This window comes from Drosophila grimshawi, unplaced genomic scaffold (genome assembly GCF_018153295.1).
Source record: "Drosophila grimshawi isolate 15287-2541.00 unplaced genomic scaffold, ASM1815329v1 contig_1369, whole genome shotgun sequence".
In the NCBI taxonomy this organism is placed as follows: Eukaryota; Metazoa; Arthropoda; class Insecta; order Diptera; family Drosophilidae; genus Drosophila; species Drosophila grimshawi.
The window spans coordinates 5457315-5481375 of record NW_025062891.1 but is presented as its reverse complement, the minus strand read 5'-3'; the positions used below and the strand labels follow the sequence as shown (position 1 = coordinate 5481375).

The window sequence follows — 24061 nt, the reverse complement described above, 5'->3', positions numbered from 1 at the left end:
AATATATGTATGTATATGTACATATATCATTATTCTCATGTGGCTTTTAACTCTCTGTCTCTCTCTCACTCTCAATATATATATATATGTATATATATATATATCGTTCTCAATCTCTCGATCTCTAACTCAGTTTTTATCATTGTGATACAATAATCGCACATCAAACGTTGCTTTTGCCAATCAATAATCATCGATGTACAGACACACGCAATTTATTATTAATCGTTTACTTCATGACATACTCTTTGTGTACTTACTATTTACTAATACTCTACTACTCTTTACTAATACCTACTACTACTACTACTACCATTTACTAATCACTCTTTACCTGATATTTAACTGTTAACTATAACTGACTGATTACTGGACTTAGTGAGGATTTATTGAATACTTGCTTATTTCTTACTACTTACTTTTAACTTGCTACTTACTGACTACATACCACGAACTTAATACTACTTACTTACTTATTGCTTACTACCTACTATTTATCACTTTATTAATTGCTAGTTATTTATGGTTTACTCTCTACTTGCTGACTACTGACAGTTTACTTACTAACTGGTAATTGACTACTACTTACAGACTACTTTCTTACCCCTATCTATAACCTGTGATCTTTAACCTTTTTCACACGACCTTCGTAATTTTGAGCTAATCACGACCGTTTGACACTAATGCGTGCATTTCACCCACTAACAGCTGCAATGAACACCAACACAACAACCTCAACCTCCACCTCCGCCTCTGCCTCCGTCTCTGCTAGCGCCACCAACGTTGAAAGTGACAAGCAAGCGCAACACCAACAACAGGTGGCACCAACTCCAACGCGTAAGCGCGCCTCTAGTTTTATTCGCAAAAAACCGCCCCTAGAAAGAGGTTTGTCAGCACAAAGCGCTTTAAGAGTTAACAAGAACGCTTTTGTCTGTATGTGTAAATCGTATTTAACCATCTCCCATGGAACAAATTCCCTAAAATGTTTGCCTTTTTTAAACGCTTGCAGCGGAGGGCCCGGCACCGGAGGTGATTGTGACGAAGCCATCACCGGATCAGCAAACGCATCCGCATGTACATGCACTCGGCCTACGACCGGACAATGCGACTCTGGTGCATGTCCTGGTGCATCGGGAGAGCGAGGAGTACAAGGATGAGGACGAGTCTAGTCCATCTTCGCCCGTTCATAGTTCGACAAACGGCAATGGCATGGATAAGCAGAGACCACCTCAAATACGCATCAGTTCGAGCTCATCTGAAATCGCCATGGACAGCTGTCTCTTGCCCACGGTGCAGATAATGGTCGATAGCCCAAAGGAGCCGCCAAGAGGCGATTTCAGCACTGACAGCGGCTTTCCAAATGCTGCCTATGCACCGACGACCGTCGATGTGGATGCGCCCATCGATGTTAATGTGCAGGGCGATACATCGCAAGTGTTCTACGACTACAATCCCGAGGAGTCTAATCTTGATAATACAAATGACATAGTCCCAATTGAAGAGCTGCCGCAATCGCTGTCAGAAGCTACTTCTGCCGCTGCTGCTGCTGCTGCAATCGATGAGCAGCAGAGATGACCTTCAGTCAATATGGGAACAGATGAGGAGCAGCACTCAACTAGTAGCAGCAGCAGCAGCAGCACTACGAGTAGATGCAGCAACAGAAGCAGCAGCAGCAGCACCTCATCTGCTAGCCAGTCAACTGGTGCCGCCAAGCAGCGTCCAAGTTGACAATCTCCAGTCTGAGAGCAATTTTCATGTGCATTTTTACGAGTACTTGTAATTGCTTAGACCTAGGCATGGGGCGATCGGTTCCCCTTTGTTATTATAGTCGATTAATTATATATACATAAATACTAGTCGCTTTATACGATACTTAAACGGAACTATCCAATGTTTACATCATTCTATATACATATATGGACACACATATAAATATATGTGTCTTGGCAACAGTGCGCTGTGCGTCCAGCTAAGTCTAGACTAGTCTTAGTGTTAGTGTTAGTGTTAGTCCTAGTTTAGTTTAGTTTAGTTTAATTTAGTTTACGAAATCAATATAAACTCTGTGTTAACAAAACGTGCATTAAATCGTACAGTACGTACACGTTGTAATACTCAAATCAAATCAAAACAAAAGGAATGAATACACTAACATTAGCATTAACATTAACATTAACATTAACAGTAACATTAACAGTAACTTTAACAATACCGATAAAATTAATATTAAATTGATTTATATATACGATGTAGTAATGTATAAATAGATACTAACTAAACGGTTGGTTTTACGCTAAGTCAGTCAGTCAATCAGTCAGTCAGTCAAGTAGAGCTATATCGAACGATTTTGAAGATATTTTGAAGGTTGTTTTAAATTATACAATACAATACGATGATACATACATACTTACAAACATAGATATATACATGCATTACATAATTGTAACTAACAATCGCGACGTAGATGATAATTATAGAGTTTGTTTTCTTCAATGCAATATATATGGACAACTATATATTTTGTACATATGCCAAAGGAAGTATTTTAAACTAAAGAAAGCTAATTATATACATACATACATACCTACTCATACAACATCCAAAATATATATTAAATTAGTTAGAGCAAATTAATTGAAATATTTATGAGAAAGAAGTGTTCCCAATTTTGTTTTACGTTCGATATATTTAATTACGAAAATACTATTACATTTACATGCTAGATTATATATGATAGCCGTACAGAACAAGTGCATTAAGTACAAAAGAGACGTATTAAACAGTAGATTTCAATACTTGCTCCTACTCTCATCATTTCTCAAATCAAGATTCAAATTTAAGAAGAAAAACTCAACAATTAAAGCCAAACCAAAAATGTCAAGTGATTTAAACATTCCAAGCAAAAACAAAATAAGCAATTGATATCAATTTAAATCATTTAATAGCTAAGGCCCAATCGGGTATTTATTTATACTACATACTTACACACTCAATACATAGAAAATACATATATAAACAGGAACACTTGTCTCTTAATAATTACTCTATAATACCTACTTACGTACCAACAAACAGACAGTTGAACCGAAGTCCTACCTAAGCAATGTGCATTGTGTACCAGTGAGAACTTTTATTATACGAACTTATTGCTAAATCGAATACTTACCAGACATAGGCATACAATGTTTTTATTTAGTCTAACTAATGTGAAATCAAAATTGCATCAATGCTCTTCTATACAAGCTTCCACAAACATTGATATACATATATACTTAAACTTACTTATATGATATTAAAAATATACTTATTACATTTGTATTCTATTTTAGGCTCTGGCCAAGTTTCTAAGAAACTTATTTGAAATAATTCTGTGAAAAATTGATTGTGTTAACTTAACTGCATGCAATCATATATTAAGTTTTAACATCGAACAACTTAACCGATATAACCGATAACACCCCTTCCTCCGCAGCAGTCCGTGCAACGCACACATTTTTACACTTTACACACTTCGACTCAACTTTCTAACTTAACAACAGACAATCAGAAGGCGATTGATAGTAAATTGAAATTATGGTACCAACTAATTCTTTTTATCCAAAAACAAAAACCAAAAAAACAAAAACCAAAACAAACAAAAACCAAAACCAAAACAAAAACAACAAAATGTACACACTTGTGATTTTAACTGCAATTTTTACACAACAACAACAACAACAAGAAGAAGGATCATCTTAAGAACATAACTTTTAATTAGAATTGTTAACAATTTGCTAAATGAATAAAATGTAATACAAATAAGTGAAAAATAAGCGAAAAACAAATGAATATTGAATACAGCAGACAGAAACCAAACACTCGTCAATTAAGTGATATTTATAATTGGTACATAGGCATAAAACATTTGCAAGGATTATTATACATGCATACTTACATATACTATATATTGTACTATAACGTAGGATTTACAATAGAACTCATACTCGATTTGTACATAATGAACGGATAGCAATATCATAACAAAAGAAAGCATCAATGGAGCTAAGCCGAAAGCGAAAGAACGTAAAGGAAATTTAAAGAAGCTTTAATTTTTAATTATGTCTTTAATAATAATCGCTTGCAAAAGAAATGTAAAATTATTTGATTAGGATGCATAACGAAGGCATTATTATCACTTCTATATTAAAATAACACAACATTTTATTTAGTCATAGAGTATAACGACAATAATTCGAATGAGGCATATATTAATTATAAACGCAACCTGTGCCAGGGGCCATAGCTTGAAAACCCAACAAATAATAACAAATGAAATAAAAAAAACCCCTACATAAAAGGCCACCCAACTAAAATGCGATCGCTTAACTACAGAACCTAGCAAAATTTCCTACTAGTACCAACAAAAAAAAGAAGAAAATAAATAAAATAAAAAACAAATCGAACGATGTACCAAAATGCAACAGAAACTGACACATGTAACAGAAAAAGAACAAATATAATAATACAGTCCTATGCATTTAACATAGCTCACAGCACCGCAGTGCAGCGGACCGAACCGGGTCTAATAAGAAATACAAATACAAATGCAAATGCAAAATATATACATTGAATACCTAAATAAATATGTATAGTTATAGTACAGATCTGTACAGTACAGCTGGTTTGATTAGGTATGCCTTACAGAATACACGATTTTATTTGTTGAATATTTACGCGTTGAGGTTCAATAAAGTTAACGTTTCATATATCAAACATAATTAAAAACAAAATATATAAAATGAAACCGACAAACAAATATTTATAATTATAATAAATAAGAAGAAATGGGCAAAGCATACAAATTGTTTAATATGCTCTGAAAACAATGTCAATTATTTTGATTTGCAGTTACAAAAATTGTAAAGCGAACAGTTTTTTGATATTAGAAATGCGTTTTTAGTCGTCGTCCTAACTAAACTATAATCAAATATTTACCTTAATAGATGCATAGCTTCAAATTATATTATTATAGTCATAGCTGCGCTCAAATTGCAACGGATCAAAGACAAATCAATGGCACAATCAACAAATATTTGTTAATTTCGATCTCTCTTTTGGAAACTTCATTATTAGCACATTATTATCGCAATTTTGTATAACATTAATTTTGATCATCGCTCGTTTGATTTAATTGGCCTTGTTAGCCGTTAGGCATTTTCTAAAACTCTCAGCAAGTTGTTAGGCCATGAAATTGATTTGATTTGATCCGATCCGCTCATAGCCAATCTAATTATATATAAGCTTGTGTATTAGATGGCCTACAATTGGCAGAGCTCCCAGTTAAAAATCATTGATGATAATATATATAATATATATATATATATAAATATATGTATATTGTGTCATATTGAACCGAATCATATCAAATCAAACAGAAAAAGGAACACAAAACGAAAAAAATAAGAAAACATAAATCTAACATTTGCAATAAAAAATATTTACTCGGGTACAAATGGTACAGTAATGATATTCGTTTATACAATATTTACTGTCTAAATATTATATAACCATTATACTTATACTAAATACTTATACGTATACTTATCAAAAGTCAAAATTTATTAACTGATGTCAAAAACCAATTTTAAACTGAACATTGAAATTATGTATTGCAAACACTTTTGGATAGCAGTGACCACTGTGCACATGCGTAAAAAAGATGTATATTATAGTATACATATGTATATATATATATACACATATATATATATATGTAAATGTATATAAATTAAGAACCAGAGAACTTGTTGAACATTGGGCGATAAATGGAAATGAAAAATGAATACATTAATAATTAAAGCAAACAAATTGTTTTCAGTTTTAGTTTCAATTGTATATAGTATATTGAAAAGATCGTACCTATTATAATAGTGATTATTTCCATTCAGTTAATAACTCTTAAGGGTTTTTGTTAAACTTAATTATATTTATATATTCGTATGTTAATAAAACAATTTCTGACTACAAAATAATAATAATGTAGATCAGTCTCGATCATGGGAAACATAAGGACGAAACAGGACTCGTTACAAATAGCTAGGAATAAATGCATAGATCTAACTAAATATATAAATACTGGTACTTCTCTACTACACATTTTAGTTAGTTGCGCTCTTGTAGCAAGTTCAGCAAGTGTTCCAGTTTCTGTTCGATATTCTCCAATCTTCTCTCGGTGATTTGTTCGCGTTGACGCTTCTGCTCCGCATTGGATTTCTGATCGAGAACGGATAGTGCCAGTTTGACAGTTCGATTGTCGATCTGAGAACACTTGCCGGTGAGTACGGAGCAGCAGCAGGGCAGCAGCTTTAACGGTGGATCGAGCAGCTTCTTCTGCTGCTCCAGTGCTGCATTTGTGGCCAATGGCTGAAAGCTGGCCTTGTTCTTGTCATTGCTTAAGTCTTTCAATTCGAAGGCATCGGACATCGGTATAAGCACCTTGTTGCCATCATTGGGCAATATGGATATCTGTGGCACAGACATGTAGTTCGGATAGATGTTCATCAGGCGCTGGCAAATGGTGCGGAATGGTTGGCTGTTCACAATAAATCCAGTGCGTCCATGTCGACCCGTAAGGACCTGCTCGTATCTCATCAGAGTATTGGTGCGGCAGATGGCACCATTCAGCTCCGCCTGAGCTTTGATAGCCTGCAGGAAAAAGAGTATTACATCATATAAGTTGGAATTTTCAACAATATTTAAAAAAAAAAGACGACCGAAAATGTATCTAATCGACAAAAAGAAAATATTTTTCTGGTTTACAGAAAATATTTTAAATTTACGAGATATATTTTAAAATCTACTTTTCAAAAATACCTTAAGATAGTTATTAAATGGAGCTTGAAGCTTACCTGCGTATCGGACACAGCCAGACCGTTGAGCAGATTGAAGAGCACAATGGTCATGAAGAAGACAAAGAGCAGAAAGATGAAATAGGTGGAGAAGCTGTCGAACTTAATGTCACCGGCGTCGAACTCGCCCGTCAGCATCACGATGGTCTTGATCAAAGCCTCCACGGGCTTTGAGAAGCTATTGAAGTCATCTCCATCTTCTTCTTTTTTCTCTTGGGTTGTCGTGCTGTTTGCTTCCTGCTGTTGCTGATCCTGTGGCTTACCAAAGAGTATGTAAAAGCACAAGCTGAAGGTGAGCACAAAGATCGAATAGAGGCCAAAGCTCTTGATGAAGCTGCTGGAGACAGCGCGCAGCATGAGCATGTGCGTCGATATTGAAAGGACCGGCAGGGAGCCAACAAGCAGGCAGAACTCCAAGGCTACCAGCAGTATGGTAAACACGGCCAATATGCGTTGTGTCTCCTTATCATAGTTGGACTCGATCCGAGTTAATATGGATAGCAAGATGAGTGCTACCTCCATGAGATTCGTGAGCGACCAGAAGTGGGAGAGTGGGGCCATGCAAAACTGTATACTCTCCCTTATGATTAGATAGACAATGCCAATCCAAGTGAACAGTCCAGTTAGAGCCGTGAGAGCCGTGTGCTCGCTCTCGTGGAACTTTAGAAGCGTGTGGCTGATGATGGAGGCGGTGAAAAATGTGTACAGCAGGAAGTTAATGTAGAAAATGACAGAGAGGCGATGCCATTTCAAGAACAAAAAGCTAGAGATCAGTGGATGCTGCAGCAGATGTCGCAATTCCTTCGTCTTGGCCATATGGGCAATCGGAGTCATTTCATCGTGCAACTGCTGGGACGTACGCATCTTGCCAGATTGTTGTCCTGGTCGCTGTTGACGCATCAAATTCATATAGTTGATTATGATCTCAAAGTTCTGGACACCGGCCTTCTGTGCATTGGTCGTGATGCAGGAGTCAAAGTGCTTTTCGAGCAGTTCTGGCGACATGTCCTGTATGGCCAGCTCATCGAACTGGCTTCGACTACCAATGTAGGCACCATGGCGTAGGAGCGTCTGGACCGCTTTCGTATTGCGATATTTGACGGCATAGTAAAGCGGCACTTGTCCGCTGGCATCCACCTCGTTGATGTCAATTATTTCGCTGCCGAGCAGCAGCTCAAAGCAGCGCTGATGATCACAGAAGTCATCCAGCGGCGGTTCCTCCAATCTGCTGATCACTGTATTCAGTAGCGAAGAGCGTGGAGTCAGCTTTAGCTCCGGATGCTTCAGCAGTTTCTCCAGAGCACGCCAATTGCCCCAAATGATGGCCAATTCGGCGGGAACAGTTTGTTCGCTGGGTGTGCTCCGGTTGATGTTGATGCCTGAGCTGAGGATTGCATCAAAAGCGCGATGCTTGCCGCGCTTGATGGACTCCAGCAGCAGTGGCAGATACTGCTCCTGTTTGACATTGCGCTGGTTATCCTTGTCGCTTATATTTAGCTGGTGTTCAGCGAACAGCTGCTCGAACTGGGATTCATCGCCATCGCGTAGCTGGCGCAGGAGACGATCGCAGTCGATCTCCCCATCTGCGCTGCACTCCCGCTGCGGTGGCAGCTGAAGATCTGGATATTGCTGTTGGAGCAGCTGTCGCACCTGTCCGTTGCGATAAGTATCGATGTCCAGATGTGGATGCGCCAGGAAAAGCAAAACCAGCTCCTGCTTGGCGGCCTTTATTTTGTTGCTCTGCAGCACATGGTGCAGCGGCGTCCGCTCTCCCTGATCGATGGCATTGGGGGAGGCACCGTAGTCCAACAATAACTGCATGCAGGCACGCACTTGATCCACGTTATCTGCAGTCACATTTTTGGCCAGCGAGTTGAGTGGCGTCAGCTGCCCATATTTGCGATCCACCTGGACGCCTGGTCGACGCAGTAGCACCGCCAGATTGCTGGGATCCCTGGAGTCGGTAGCGTAGCTAATAGCAGCCTTGTTATGCTTGGGATTTATCTGCAAGACAGCGTTGATTAAAATGCCAACTTCAAACTGGATGGATCAGTCAGTGCTACTCACGTGATTAATATTGCAGCCGTGCACCAAGCAGGCCTCCACAAAGTCCGCACAGCCTGCGGTTGACAGCGCCTTCTCGAAGATGCTCGTGTGTCGCTCGTCCTGCAGATTGGGCTGTGCACCCATCTCGAGCGCCTCCTGGAACTCACGTATGTTGCGTTTGGCAAGCGCTGCGCTCAGCTGCGCCTGCGGATCACTAAAGCCGCATCCGTTAAAATCCATCTTGTCTGTTAATTGTGCAGACGATTTGTTAACTGTTAAATAAACAAGTTAAGCCATAAGATTAAAAGGATAAAGTTGAACTATCAAAAACCCTAACAGACTTATGGCAGATGTTGAATTTGTAAAGCTGGCTGCTTTGCCTGACCTGTTTATATATGCATATATATGCAAATTTGTTAATAGTATAGAGATTATGTTAAATAAATGATTGGGTCGAAGCCATTTACGCTAACAATACGCTTAAAGCATATGGCGTCTTCTAATTGGAAAGCTGCTACTGCTAATTTTATGATATTGCTAGGCAAAGTTATGGCTGTGAACATAGAACAGATGCTCAAATATACATTTGTGGAGTATAATTTGTATATAAAAACATTTTTTCAAATTTAATTGCAGTATTAAAATAGAGGTCAAACCATTACTCTTGAAAATCAGATCATCCAGATGTGAGAAAATTGAAGCCAAGGAACGGCAGCTAATAGTGAATTTTTGCAGAATACATTTAAAGCGCACAAAGATATGGTGTCAAAAGATGAACATAAGAAAAAGTAGTTGATAAAGTTAAAGCTAAAAATAACTGCCAATTATTAATGTTTACTACATACTGAGCTTGAGATTAAAGTATATAAAATGAATATATATAAGAGCCATGCACAACGATTGTGTTTGAAAAGCGCAAAGAATGGCATGACAATGAAGAAGCCCGCATTCAGTTTAAGACGTAATATAAAGCAGAGGTTTGGTTTTGTCCAGCATAATATTTGCTTAGTTGAGTACGAGAGAGATGAGGGACCGGAACCTTGAAACGAACCAAAGTTTCGCCTTCTGATCCACACTCATAGACAATTGACAAACGCTTCACGGTACGTTGATTTTCACAAGCACTGTGGCAGTGGCTATGGGCCAAGTGTTGATGCGTTGACCGTTTTGGTCAAAATCAGCAGCTGGCAGTCGGACAGCTGGGCAGTCTCTCTGCCGAAAGCTGCCTTACGGGTTTCCCTAATTGGTATGTACACAAATTCAAATACAAGAGAATATATTTATATATACATTCATATACATCTATATATATAAATGTACAATTGGGTTGTTCAATCTGCGCTGTGGTAATTAAAGAAAGCGCTCTTAAGTGGTTTTTGTGGTACACGACCCCATGTAATTAGTTATTAAATTATAACAATTGAGTCACATTCAAGTGGTGCTTCAACTGAAGTGATGTGGTGTGTGAGTGGGAGTGGCCTAACCTTGTGATCGCGTCCAGTTTCGCAGCTGACTTGGTCAGCTTTTAGAGTTTGCTATCAGATTTAATGATCATAAAGAATAATCATAAAATAATCGACATATCAATATCAATTAGCAATCAATTTGTTACGCTTTACGCTTTCAATGTGCTGCGATTTTTTGCGCCTGGGGCTTTTCTTTGGAGATTCATTTGGCGGCATTCGTAAATTTCAAGGCGGCTTCTTTTGTGCGTATTCTCAGAGTCTGGCTCCGATCGACAATATATGTATGTATAGACGAATATATAGCCTGTCTGTTTTGATACTTAAAATGTGTGAGAAATCGGCTAATCACGCCAACGACTTGGGCTAATTTGAATATCGCCCAGCTGCTGTGTTTTAATCTTATGTATATTTTAAATACCATCAAAAACGAGAATGTCCGCTGGGAATTAAATGGGAAATACTTTGCGTATCAATAAGTAATCAGCGAATAACTAATAAGTAGCTGCCGTCATTTGATAGCTTTTACAAATTATTTATTGTAAACGTTGACCCCTCCGATTATGGATAAGCATAATTTGCAGCATCACCTTTGTTAATTGGCTAAAGGTACACAGAATTTTGTTGACTGGTTCTTTGTGTGTATTTACTTGTCAACAGAAACATTACCAGTATTTACTTTAACTTGTGTTTACAAAGCCTATTAAAGCTGTCAGTTGACAAACGAATTCATTGTTTGGCATACAAACAGTGGAATGAAGTAATTGGTCAGCTTTAAAAAAAAGTCAAGATATAGAAAGGAAAAGTGCATGTCTTGCAAGTTTTTTGGAATTCACATTCAAATCTTAGCTCAGTATTTAAAGTGCAATATCCGCAGTTTGAGAGGAAACGGGAATTGCATATGGAACAGCTTGCCAAACCCGTTCATCGAGTTTTCTTTGCAGATCTCTGCAAGCAATGCCAGAAAAAACAAAAAAAAATAAGAAAAGAAATAATTACTATACTTCGAGGAAGTTTTGCGCAACTTTGCCACAGCTCAGTTCCATGACAAGTTTATTGCACGGATCGCATAAAAACTTAATGTTTGTCAGCATTTTTTGGTTTGGGTTTCGAATACGTGACGAGTTGTCTGAGAGGCGTGACAGAAATTTCGGGCATCGTGATAGCTGGATATTTGAGCTGGGAGCTGGAGATGGGGCGATATACATATGTGCTATAAACCCACACTATATACACACACGCGATAGCAAAGCGATCCAATTTGTTTGTGTTCAGCCAGTTTATTGGCAACTGCGTTCTTTGTTTACTTAATTTATAGTCATTTTAATGCACTGACGGCAATTGCAAGCTTTCTTGTTTACTTTTAATATTAAGAATGTAGAACAATAAGCAAAGGAGTCTATAAACTAGAAAATTCCAGTGAAATTATAAACAGTATTTCTTCGAGATCTTGCTACTTAATTTGAACAAGCACGCATTTAGCTACATCTCATGTTAATAAACAAAACAAATTACTCAAATATTACAGTTGCCGTACATTTAATTTTCCTTTTTTTTAGCATCTCTGAAAGTGTCATCATAAAAAACGTCATAATTAAGATGGATGTGGATGGCTCTGCGGCTGCGCCGACTAAGCATGACTTCATGCCAAACTGACTTTTTGTGGCATCCGCCAAATATCATTTCAACACAAGAAAAAGCACAAATGTTTATATGAGGAAACACAATACAGATATAGATACAGATACAGATACAGATACAGATACACTCACTTACATATATACATGTTTTACTAAAGTGGATACATTGCCTATATACTGGGGGTATGTGCACTTCATAAACAATTGGCTGGCCTACATGAAGAGCAACAACAAAAACATTTTCAAACACAATAACAAAAGAGAATGTGTAGGCTAAAGCTGTCCAAGGGGTGAGTAGGGGTAATGGGGCGAGTAGTACAAATAACCGAGTCAGTGCCCAGCACATTCAATAATTTGAAATAATTAAATTAAGCACACACTGGCAGAAAGAGAGGCAGAGAGAAAGATTCTCGATGAGTTAAGCAAACTCTTCCTCTCTCGTCAGCTCCCAATTAATTATATGGAGTGTTTCAATCAAATACAGCAGATAAATTCCTACACGAACAGAGCAGCCAATCAGTTGAGGTCTCGATGACAAACAAAGGAAGCTTCGCGCTTATAGATAGACAAAAGCATATGAATAATAATCCCTCTCCACAATCTGCCTGACCGACTGCCTACGTCTTTGTGTGTTTTGAGCAGAATATAGTGAAATAAAACTAATCGGGGCGGAGCCAAAAGGCGAAAGACAAATGCAAATAAACAGTCAGTAAAAAGAGGCAGCAAGCTCAGGCATTTGTAGAAATTGTGTGAGGGGAAACGGGGGACGAGTATATTACCAGGTATTGCCTAAAGAACATATTATTTGATTGTGAAGCTAATAGAGTAATAAACATATGCAAATATGGATACGTATGTACTCATAATTGACCCTAACGGAAATTCTATGTACACATGTTTGTGCCATAAGTTCATGCAAATGATAGCTAAGCGATAATCGACTCTAAAATATGACTGCAGGCACTGCACAGATATTACAAACATACATACATATAAATGTAGGTAAAGTTGTTTAAATTAAATTAATGAAATTCGTGTCTTTTTTTTGTCTGAATCTGAAGCCAGAGGCTTTCAGCCTTTTAAGGCAGCAACAAGTGGTCGTGTCTGCCCACTAACCAAGCCAAATTTTGAAGTGAATTGTAGATTTTAGAAAACTTTTGCTGATGATGTCACGAATTCCAGCACAGATTTTATATAAATAAAAAAAAACGCATTCTCTTCTAATCATTTGTCATTAATTTCTTAATTATTTGGCAAACGTCATAAAACAAAGGAGGTTTTTTTTTATTATTATTATTTTTGCATTTAGCTGGGGGCGCCGTTTTCTGCAGTTTTTTTCAACCTTGGCGATTGACGTTTTAAAACGTGTTTTTTTATAACAACCCTCCTTGTTATTGTTTTTTATATTTCATTGATGTATTCATTGCTGTGTGGGTCGTAAGTGCTGATCTTTGCAACTGCGGTTTTGCTCATATTCATTATATCTGCATTACAAGCATGATTCACTTTAACTGCCATTCGTTTAAATCTCTCCACGCCAACACTCATCGATGTTTTAAGATAAATCACTTAATTTGCATACTATGAATCATAGTTTTTAATTAAATACGTAATATTTTCGAAAATTTAGTCAGTTTTGAAAAGCGCAAAAAAAACCCTCTTAAGGCAAGCATAACAAAATGGCGATCACTTATTTATTTAACATCGTAACTCACTAAATTTTTCCGCGGCAGACAACTGCAGTCCGAAATAACCAAAGACCAACTGATCAGACGACGAGCAGTCGCAATACCCAACAGCCGTTGGGCCCCAAAAACAAGCTTTGAATTTCCATCATATTAATCCAAGGCATATAAAAGTATGCTTTAGACTTCAGCATATGTCGATTTGTTCTGAACGAGCTCAAAAGTCTGCTATAAAAAGTGGAAATTCCAAGCAATTAAAATCCAATCCGAAAATATATCGCATGCAATTTACTATTTCAGAATATTGTTCGGCTCTGGACACAGTAATTGCATAAATCTTGGTAATGAAAATTTGAGCTAATTTTAATGCAAGTTTATTGTATATCTGTTCAAAATTAATTATGTAAAATTATATATAAAAAACGTATACTTGTAATATATAGTATGAATAATATATTTAATAAGTACAATTTGCAATTCATTCGTATATTTATTCAATTTTGTATAGTCGGGCCCCAAGAGATGACTTCTAATGCAATTTCTTTCAGACTCTGAGCATCGATGGCATGATTACCCAACGTATTTATAATATTTTGTACATTCGGCGATTTCTGCAAAAGCAATTATTTGTAAAGTTATCTAAATAAGGGAGAATTTAGTGAAGCCTTACCATCGACTTATCTAAGAGCGGTTTGAACTCATCACTGCGAATTGCCTCGTAGAATTTGGGAAAGATGCGGCTGCCTTTGCGCTTCTCATTGATCAGTTCGACGAAACGATCCCGCGGCAGTTGGCTCAGCAGCTCCCGGGTGAAACTAATAAAACTGTCCAAATTGAGAGGCGGCTCGACTTCATGGGGGGCTAGAGGTAGCAGCACTACGATCATGCCCTCGCTTATACTATTACCAGCTGGCACATCTATAAACTCATATCCATAGCTTTTGAATGTGTGTGTGATTAGTTGTTGTCTGAGTCGCACATCGAATCGCATCCTCGATCTGATACTCGTATCGTTCAGATGCACAAAGTTTATAACCTCAATTACCTCGGGCAGCGACTCGGCGTGTTGTTGCAGCCTTTTAAATTCGGAACTGCGTAGAAATTTGATCGCCTTCCGGAAGCCAGAATCAATAATCATATACTCTGCGATCAGCTCGTCGATTTTGATGCTTGGTATTAGATTGATAAATTCGCGCAGATCTTGCAACAGCTCCGGTGAATATGTGACCCGAGGAGCTACTGACGTCCTCATCCTTCTGGTTGCCACAAGCGAAACGCTGCACAGTGCAAAACAAACTACGAGCAAAACCTTTGACATTTCTACAATTTCTTCAAACGCTCTCACGCTCGTCTGACTGCTTACTGACTGACGGCTGAGTTGAAATAAATTATGCTGAGTGTCTGCGATTCTCACACTCCGACACGAAAGTCTATACACATATTTCTCTCAATACTAATACATCTTGTATGTATTAGTAGTCTCTGTTGCTTATCAGTTTTCTGTAGTTGAGTCGTTTGAGAGAATGCTGACCAAAGGCATTGTTTTCAAAGCGTGCTCTGTTTGGACTGAACTGGGGCGTTTGTTATACGATTTTGATGAAATTTATATATGTATATTATTATATATTATTTAATAACCACTGCTTTTTAAACTGTTGCCAGTATTGCTATCGGAAATCGAATGTATCGATATTACAGAAGCGGATGCAGCTATCGCCAAAAATAAGCAAACTTGTTCTGCCTATTGTATACCAGAACTTCTAATCCATTTCATACAGACGGAGGGCCATGGCTATATCGACTCAGCTGTTGATCGTGATTAAGAATATACATATATACTTAATGTGGTCAGAGATGCTCCCTTTTGCTTGTTACATAGATTTGCACAAAACCATTATACGCTGTTACTCATTCTCAATGGGTTCAGGGCATACAAATAAATTTCATACATCGACGGCAAGTTAAAAAATTGATTGCCTTTTTCATTTAACTTATTTCAAGCTATTCAACTTTTTAGCTAACGAAAGATATTGCGGAAGTGAAATATAAATAACAGATTGTCGACTATTATCGGCGAAATCAGACTTTTATTTATAGGGTTGACCCTGCATCTTTCCGTCCTTGAAAAACATGCAGAAACACTTTACTTCGTTCAGTATAATTTTTCAGTCTCATTAATAAAACCAGTTATGTATTTCTTAGGAAAGCAATTAATAAATATTCGTTGTCGTGTTAATTTCTACATTTGTTTTACATTTTCTCCCACCTTTTTTAACTTGATTTTTATGGAAAATATATACATTCTTTATTAAAACTTGGAATTAATTATACATTAAAATTAACTTATTTATTAATAATAACCATAAACATAACTTATTCTGAGACTAAAACATAATTGATTGCACATTTCCGGCCCAAGGACTGATAATATTTATCACAATTCGCATCTGATAACTAAGTGATACGATGTAAGCTAGATTTATATATAAACTAAAAGCTGTTTTATCTATGGAGTATTCATTGTATTGTTAGGGGAAAACTGCACTGATGTGCACTCGCTTATTGAGTGTATGTACTTAAACATATATGTATTCTTATGGATTATACTTATGGTTAAGTAAAAATTGCACCTTATGGTTTGGCAAGAAAAGTAATATTATTGCACCTGGTTGCTTCAGGTTTGCACCCGAAGGCACCTAAGCTAATTGAAAGTCTTTCGTCGTCTTGTTTTAAATATTGCACAACCCTTTATAATAACTAACTTTTGCGTATCATTTTATAGAGCACCGAGTGTGTTTCAATGCTCTCCGCACCCGATTCCCACATATCCTCCGCGTTCGTCTCCTCATCCGATGAGCCGCCGCAGGTGCTGTGTCCACGTCTCTGCTCATCCTCCGATGAGTACGAAGACATGGTGGTGCTACTCCCACGCACGCCATTTAGCTCATTGGATTGGGAATGCGTTAGCGTCTTATCCGACTCGGCATCACTCAAATCCTCGCCAGCATTGACCACTGCTCTGCTGCCCGGCGATACCATGTGCTCGAGGTCCTCAAAGCGAGAGGCGTCTAGCTCAAGCGACTCGAATTTCCGTTCTCCTCCTCATTGTCCTCGATGGTGTCCACACGTATGATTGGGCCACGTCCGCTCATCATCTTGAAGTTGTACCGATCGTAGACGTTGCGCTTGTAGAGCTCCGTGGAGTCGGTGCTCATATACCCACTGTCCAGCTGCCCAAAGCGCTGCTCGTAGTAATTCTGATTACCCGGCTGTACCGCAGTGCCAGGCGGTGCGGCCGCATCCTCAATGATGGAGGCAATGCCATCGTCCTCCAGAAACCCAGCAGAGGTTTTGGAGCCATAGGTGGGCGCCGGACTCTGGCTGGGACTGAACTTATTGGCGGCCATCGTAACAAACTTTCGCCACGCATTCTTCAGATCCTTGGCCTTCTTGGCCCGATCCTTTAGTCCAATTGCGATCTGCATGCCAGCCGTCAGCTGTGCCGGCTCAATCTCACAGCGATAAACGGTTTGGACGTTGACTTGAGTGGCGTTGCCAGTTTGATTCGCACTGTTTGCAGCACGCTGCGGATAGGCAATCCCAACGGGAACACCTGCATTGCGATACATCTCCTTGGTGCGCTCCGATAGATGGCCGCTGCTCCGATTTGAGCGAGAACTTATTGAGATCGCGTCAAACTGATTAAGATCCACATCCTTAAGATTCTTTGCATTGTTATTATTGTTGTTGCTGTTGTTGTTGTTGCTGCTGTGCTCCAGGTCTGTGGCATCCTTCAGCTCATGCTCCGGCTCATTCTCATTGTTGTTATCTCGCTCGTGTTTCTGCGACTTGCGCCGATTGAGATACTTGTTCAAGCTGTAATCATTGCGCAGACTGTTAATCTTCTTGCCATAGAGTCCCTCGTAGTCAACATCCAGTTGCGTCGTCTTCTGCTCCCTTATGTGCTTCGACTGCTCTGTGAGAGTTGAAATAACGCTGGACATGGTATTGTTGCAGGAGTTATCTATGGTATCGGAAACGCCCGTTAGCTCAGTAATCTCACTATGAAGACTGTAGGCATCCTCATCGTGGTTCGTGACTGTGGCTGGCGAGGGAGGCGGAGGGGGCAACGGACGTTTATTATGCACCAGTGGAGCACAGAAGTGTTGATTTGCTTTGGGGCGTTGTGGCGAGGAAGGCTTCCTCTGACCATAGGCCCCATGGGCTTCCCCAGTTTTGAGCTGATGCTTGTCTGCAGGTTTCGGTGAGGATATGGTAATGGTGGTTTTGTTGACAGCACTGGCACTACTAGGTCTGCCCTGCTCTATCATGGAAAGGGTGGGGGATGCTTGCAATCCACGCTGACGCCGCGAGTGCTTTGCCTCCAGCGTAAGAATGCGTCCCTCCTCCTCCTTGGTGAGCTGGCGCTGCTGCGGCTCACTCTTAAAGTTCTCCTGGATAGCTAGAGGGGATTCATACATTTCCCGCAGATTCCGAAAGGAGTTGCTGGAGCGTAGAATAAATGAAGCAGTGCGCGGCTTACTGCCATGAGGACCCTGCTCCGCGGAACACAGCTGTCGACTGAGATCAGGCAACGAATTCATCTGGTTGTAATCAGAATCCACATATTGCTCGCTACTGCTCTGGCGGCCATGATTATCCCAGGCATTGATGTCACAGAAGCTCTGCTTCTTGGGCTTGCGATCAAGGGTGTCCGGCTCGAATTGATCACTATCGGTGCGCTCCATATCGGAGGGTGGCTCATGCTCCACTTCGATAGTCATGCTACCGCGGAATGGAGTATCGTATTTTATCCTTGCAGCGACCTCCTTGTGACGCTGCGCCTGGCTCTGTCCCTGTCCGTGCTTGCCGGATAGACGCTTCTTCAGATCGCCTTCCTTGCGAAATCCATTCAAGCGATCATAGACGGTGTGACTAATCTCCATCTCCTCCTCCAGTGGTAGAGCTGTGCTCAGACTGGGACTTAGCTGTGAGCTCACATCCGATGATGGCGAACTGGATGAATGCGAACTCTTGCGCTTACTGGGCTCTAACCGCTCCAAGCTATCCGTCTCGTAGTCCACAATCAGATACTGTGGAGATTTTCGTCTATAGATGGGTGAATCGGGCTGAAACTGTTTGAGTGACTTGCGACTCAATGAGCTGTAGTCCGGCGTGGGCACTGAGGGAATACTGCTCTGGGTGCTGCTGTAAATCTCCTTGATCTTCTTTTCAATGGTGCTGTCGTAGTCTGGAGTGGGTATATGAGCTGCATACTCGCGTTTCAAGGAATCATAGATAATCTCCGTTGGTTTCATATTTCGCAGCATATTGTAATGCTGGCGATCGAAAGAGTTGAGGGAGGTGGGCGTGGAATTGGCAGCTGCAAACTGATCCAGGACATCGCCGCGCTTGTGTAGAGACTTACAGCGACTGGAAGAGCTATGAATGGAGCCGGCCGGTGAGTCGGCCAGCATAAATTTAGGATTATTGTAGATCTCCCCACCAGTCTCTGCAAACCCATAAATATTGGCAGAGAAGGCCGAGTAGCTGTCGTAGGAAGGAGATCTGGGCTTGACGATCATAGACTCCGGACTTGATTTTCCAGTCCGCTGCAGCTGCTGTTCCTCCAGCGTTTCCTCCTTGGTTTCCTCTTCATGGTTCGATCTTTGCTGCGGCGGCGGGGGCGGACGTTCTTTGGGTGCTGAGATTTCCCTGCGCAGTGATCCTTTAGTCGGAGAACTATTAGTTTTTTTGGATGCCGTTGTCTTTTGGCTCGACTCCGAGTTGGGTACGCTTTGGAGCCACTGTTCGATGCTGTTGCGCTTGTCGCCCATGCTCTTGGCCTGCAGATTCTGCTGCAGCGGCACATTGAACCTCGAGGAGTTAGACTCCAAGCTGGCCTCCTCGTGTATTATGTTCAGCGATGGCTGATAGCGCTTGGCGGCCATTTTATACTTGGCAATGGCAATGACCTCACGTATCTTTTGCAGGAACTCAATGGCAGCTTGCGGCGGCTCCTAAGCATTGGTAAAAGAATGGCATCAATTGTGAGTAACATTTTAGAATAGAATTCAATCAAAATATTATGAATATTGGAAAAAAAAAATTATAGTTTCTATGTAAGTAATCTATAATAACGAAATATATTAATACTTTTAAGTACAAAATAAAACTCGGACTGGCTTTTTTCTTTTATTTTTTTTGTATATTTAAAGATTTACTTACCGCCAGCAGATGAGGCTCAAAATAAGCCGGATTAAAGTAGAGCTTCTTGCGCACATTGCTATTAACCATGGCACGCAGATTCTCCAGTTTCTCCTCGCTCATCAATTCCTCGATGACAGCGACATTCTCGGCAGGCAGGCACTCGTTGTCTTGGCGAAAATCATCGGACTCCAGGGAGTTGCTCTCGGTGGCGCTGTGACCCGGCTTGGGTGATTTGTTGGCCATGCTCAGCTGTGGATGCACCAGAACCGAAACGGATGTCTGCAGATGTAAAACCAAATCATGCTGTCTAGAAAATCCCGTATGTATAGGAACAACCACTCACCTTGATCTTCTCCTCCATCTCGCATTCTGAATTTGAATTGGATATATCGCTGGAAAATCCGGAGATGTGTTCTCGTTCACCCAACTGTGGAAAATGCTGCAGCAACGGATTGTTCTTCACAATGCCCAGATCATCCTTTAAACTGGCCATACTCGCCCGTGTCCCAGCCTCATTTCCACCACCCAGGCCCCCCAAGCTGTTTGCCGAGTAGATGCTGCCCACGCGACTGAAGGGTGCTCCGTAAGTGACTTGATCGTTTTTCGGATAGTTGATCTCATTGCCGACATTGTCCAGTGAATGACGTGAATTGTGACGACCACGATTTTTGCGCTTCTTCATATACAGATAAAGGAACACGGAGGCCACATAAATGAGACCCAGCAGCAGACTGCAGATGCCAATCACCACATACTCTCGCATACTCATCCCATCTGAAATGGAGGCGAGAGTTGTCGAATTGGCCGGCTGAAAATATACTTCCGGCACATCTAAAGAAAATGAGATTGGTGTTAGTGTCAGCCGGGCAGAAGTTCTATTTAATACTCTTGCTGACATTGGGTATGCCATAACAAAATATTATGATTATTTCTATTCTACAAAATGTGTAAAAACTATTTATTAAAAGATGGACATTCGGTTAATATTTTGAAATTGGAAATTTATTAACCATAATATGAATTGTGTGCAAAGAGGTTATCAGCCATAGGTTCGACTTACTGTGTGAGTATTTCACGGGGCTGCCATTGACACGGAAGGCAACGCAGGGCGAGTGCACATTTTTGGGCGGCATCAGGTGATCTTTTAGAATGATATTGTGAATTATGGCAAACAGCATTTAAATGTTTCTGTGTAGACTCACCCTTCCGACTGGCATTAAGGGCGACTGTCATGTCGCGACAGACAAGATGCACCACAATGAGACGTCCCTGCATCTTCTGGCGCAGCTCAGCTTCGCCGAGCCACTGCAAAAAGCTGCGCCCCTCGTCGCGGAACATGCGAAACGGGTAGTCGGTGTCAATGGGGTTACGCAGATCCGACCAGCCGTTGGAGCCCAGATACTGGGCACCTGTAACCGCACACACTGGTGTGTGTATATCTACACAAAACATATGTAAGATATATATCCGCGTATGCTAATGAGGGGAGGGGTAGTTACTTACTGGGAAAACTGATTTCTCTGCTGGGGTAAATGATTTGGCCGCGCAGTGGCAAAAACACAAACGGAATTTTCTCCGACGATGAGCCACTGACAAATGGTGAGAGAGAGCATTCTGTAAGACACAAAAACAAAAACCAAAAAAACAACACGCGTTGCCCTCAATGAGAAAGTGTGATGCTCAAACAACAAAAACTAGAAATAGTTATAGCCATTTGCAATAGTAGTGCTTGTGTTGCAACTGTGATAACATCAATATTCGACATTCGATCGAGGCGCTTATCAATTTATCAAAATCTTCCTTTGTGTGCTCCAACTATTATTGTTTTTCGAATCGATCTTACTTTCAGTTTTGATTGTGTCTGCTGGATTTTAATTTTTATTGTTATTGTTATTATTGTTGTTGCTATTTGTTGTTATTATACCAGCTGGCAGCGAAAGTTGGCCCCAGACATTTTTCCTTTCATAAAAGTGCTGGCAACCCAAATGATTTGTTCAATAATAGTACATTTTTGCCATACTACCCGAAGTTATGGCGACAACGGTTTGTTGTTATGTTTGTGTTTATTTATACCCTCACCGAATATCACAGCACTTTGTTACATGGCAAGAAACAATAAGGTATAGAATATATAAATTATATACCTCAATTGTTGAATTTTTTATATAAAAAACTATTGTAAGTTAATGCTGGTTCTGGTAATTGTAAGAGATTAAAAATTATAACAACAATAATAATACATCGAATAACTAAACAACTGCGACACAGAATACACTTTAGCCAATTTCTCGCATTAGCAGAGCATATAAGTTTCGGCTTGCGAGTGTTGAGTGTTTGGTGTATCTTGTTTCTTTTGTTGTCGCATTATTTGCGTCACGTTTCGTTTTCATTCTGCAATTTGAGCGCCAGCCCTGCACAATTTTGTTATTATTACAGCATTTCTTTTCGCAATAAAAAAAAAAAAAAATAGTTGAGCAACCATTGTGATTTTGTATAGGATCCACCAGAGACATGGCTAAAACAATGCCAGAGAGGCTCTCACATGTGGGAAAAGTTCCCAGAGCTAAGATGCCATGTGGAAATGGAGCAAACACAATTTGCACCGAATCGCAAGCTGACTAATTATTCCGGGACACTGTAGGCAAATGCTTCCGCTGTCGACTGCAGCCACTCATTACTTACTATTTACTATTTACTACTTACTACTTACTATATACAACTTACCGTGAATGTCATCCACGCATATGCCCAAATCTTCGCGATAGGCGCGCAAATATGGCAAACAGCGACAGCTGCAACCCTCATCCTCTTGAGCCATGCCCACGGATTGACCCTGCTCTTTGGCTCTTTGTTGCAGCTTCATGCGGCGCGTGAGTAACTCCAGAGAGGCTGAGGCTGAGGCCGAGGCCTGACCCATCCCATCAGCTGCTAAGCAAAGATTATAAATGAACGTTGAGTGCGAGACTGACAAACAAAAATTTCCATATTATCCGAGCAGTCTTTACCGTTGGAGTCCCCTCCCGGACGCACCATCGCCGCTGTGCCGCTGGAGAGGCCAATGCAGGTGTCCGCATTGCAAGCGCCGCCAAGACCTAAGCGCAAATAGAAAGAGAAACTGTAAAATCAAATAAGGTGGAAGCAAGGAACTGTAGCTGATTGATGTAAGCCCATGAAAATAGAACGCGCCAAGGCTAACAAAACTGGCTTGGCCAGCTACTCTGACTTAGCCTGAGTTGGGGGCTAATGAGATGGCCATAGGAGCACTTAATGCTTCTGTCATCGGAGCTGGTAAACATGCCACACAGCTTAAGCTTTTGGATTTTGTTGTGGATTTGGCCGTATTGGATACTCACCGTTTGTATAGAAGATATCGCCATTGTGATGCCTTGTCAGATTGATTAGCTGTCCGTTAGACTGCTGCAGATCCTCTAACAGTAAATTTGCTGGCATTAAATCGTCTAGTTGATTTCTCTGATTGTTGCTGTCGCTGCGTCGCATTTTGTTCTGTGTGGCAGCAAAGACAGCGGCCCGGGTGGCTGCCAAGGAGGTGGCGCCAATGACCCGGGCGGCTGCAGTGGGCGTCGATGATGGAGGTGACGTCTTGCAGCTCCAGCAGCAGCACTCGAGCAGCAACAGCTGTAGCAGCAGGGATAAGGAATAGCCAACGTTGGTGTGCCACATCTTAGCAAGCGCCACATTGCTAATGCATGGAACGTCGCTGCAACGACTGCTCTTCTGCCTCTTCGTCTTATCTTTATTGTTGCTGGTCTGGATATTGTTGTTAAATCTCTGTTTAAGCGAACAAACAAACAAGCACATTTTAGCCATAAGTAAGTTGTGCGATTTTCTGCTGGCAAGAGAAACGCGCCACTAATTAAAACAAATCCAAAACGCAACAACTCGAAAATAAGAAGCAATCGCAAAAAAGAAGAAATCAGTATGCAATAGTCCACTTTTGAGAGATACCCTGTATATATAAAAATTCATATTTATCTGTGCATTTTTATTTATTTATTTATATCTAACATTCGACCATTCTAGTACAACTAATGAAGCTTGTGCAAAGTGATCAATAACTAAGTGTGAGACTTTTAGCCATTAGTTTTTGGAGTTAGCAAAATAATATTTGTCAA

At 40.2% G+C, this 24061-nt stretch overlaps 4 protein-coding genes across 4 annotated transcripts in view; 1 reads left to right on the top strand and 3 right to left on the bottom strand.

Moving 5' to 3' along the window:
- LOC6560404 (sodium channel protein 60E) overlaps positions 1-4792 on the top strand; it is a 35194-nt gene extending 30402 nt beyond the window's left edge. The window contains exons 26-27 of the mRNA XM_032734080.1: positions 709-933; positions 1010-4792. Of these exons, the coding sequence (XP_032589971.1) occupies positions 709-933; positions 1010-1575 (791 nt within the window). The 3' untranslated portion in view covers positions 1576-4792. The remainder of the gene's footprint in view (positions 1-708; positions 934-1009) is intronic.
- A 1060-nt stretch (positions 4793-5852) lies between these two features.
- On the bottom strand, positions 5853-9197 carry LOC6560402 (transient receptor potential cation channel protein painless). Its single transcript, XM_001987503.3, has 3 exons — positions 8952-9197; positions 6885-8888; positions 5853-6681 (listed from the first exon to the last, which is right to left on the bottom strand). The coding sequence occupies exons 1-3, from the start codon at positions 9168-9170 to the stop codon at positions 6139-6141; spliced, it is 2766 nt and encodes a 921-aa protein (XP_001987539.1). The 5' UTR covers positions 9171-9197; the 3' UTR covers positions 5853-6138.
- Positions 9198-14179: 4982 nt separating this feature from the next.
- LOC6560401 lies at positions 14180-15150 on the bottom strand. Its single transcript, XM_001987502.2, has 2 exons — positions 14389-15150; positions 14180-14329 (listed from the first exon to the last, which is right to left on the bottom strand). The coding sequence occupies exons 1-2, from the start codon at positions 15034-15036 to the stop codon at positions 14213-14215; spliced, it is 765 nt and encodes a 254-aa protein (XP_001987538.2). The 5' UTR covers positions 15037-15150; the 3' UTR covers positions 14180-14212.
- Positions 15151-16289: 1139 nt separating this feature from the next.
- On the bottom strand, positions 16290-23609 carry LOC6559757. The gene is given in 10 exon segments (XM_032734720.2): positions 16290-16796; positions 16799-19738; positions 19947-20207; positions 20272-20759; positions 20989-21069; positions 21131-21367; positions 21432-21542; positions 22653-22856; positions 22934-23020; positions 23282-23609. Coding segments are annotated over 10 exon segments (5058 nt in total). The 3' UTR covers positions 16290-16475.
- Positions 23610-24061: the final 452 nt, after the last annotated feature.

What these genes read in the sequence shown, in the direction of transcription:
- LOC6560402 (XM_001987503.3), bottom strand. Translation starts at nt 9,170, where the DNA reads ATGGATTTTAACGGATGCGGCTTTAGTGATCCGCAGGCGCAGCTGAGC. An exon ending in ACGGCTGCAATATTAATCAC is followed by an intron (nt 8,889 to 8,951) that starts GTGAGTAGCACT and finishes GCTGTCTTGCAG; the next exon opens with ATAAATCCCAAGCATAACAA. An exon ending in TGGCTGTGTCCGATACGCAG is followed by an intron (nt 6,682 to 6,884) that starts GTAAGCTTCAAG and finishes TTTTTCCTGCAG; the next exon opens with GCTATCAAAGCTCAGGCGGA.
- LOC6560401 (XM_001987502.2), bottom strand. Translation starts at nt 15,036, where the DNA reads ATGTCAAAGGTTTTGCTCGTAGTTTGTTTTGCACTGTGCAGCGTTTCG. An exon ending in CGCTCTTAGATAAGTCGATG is followed by an intron (nt 14,330 to 14,388) that starts GTAAGGCTTCAC and finishes TTGCTTTTGCAG; the next exon opens with AAATCGCCGAATGTACAAAA.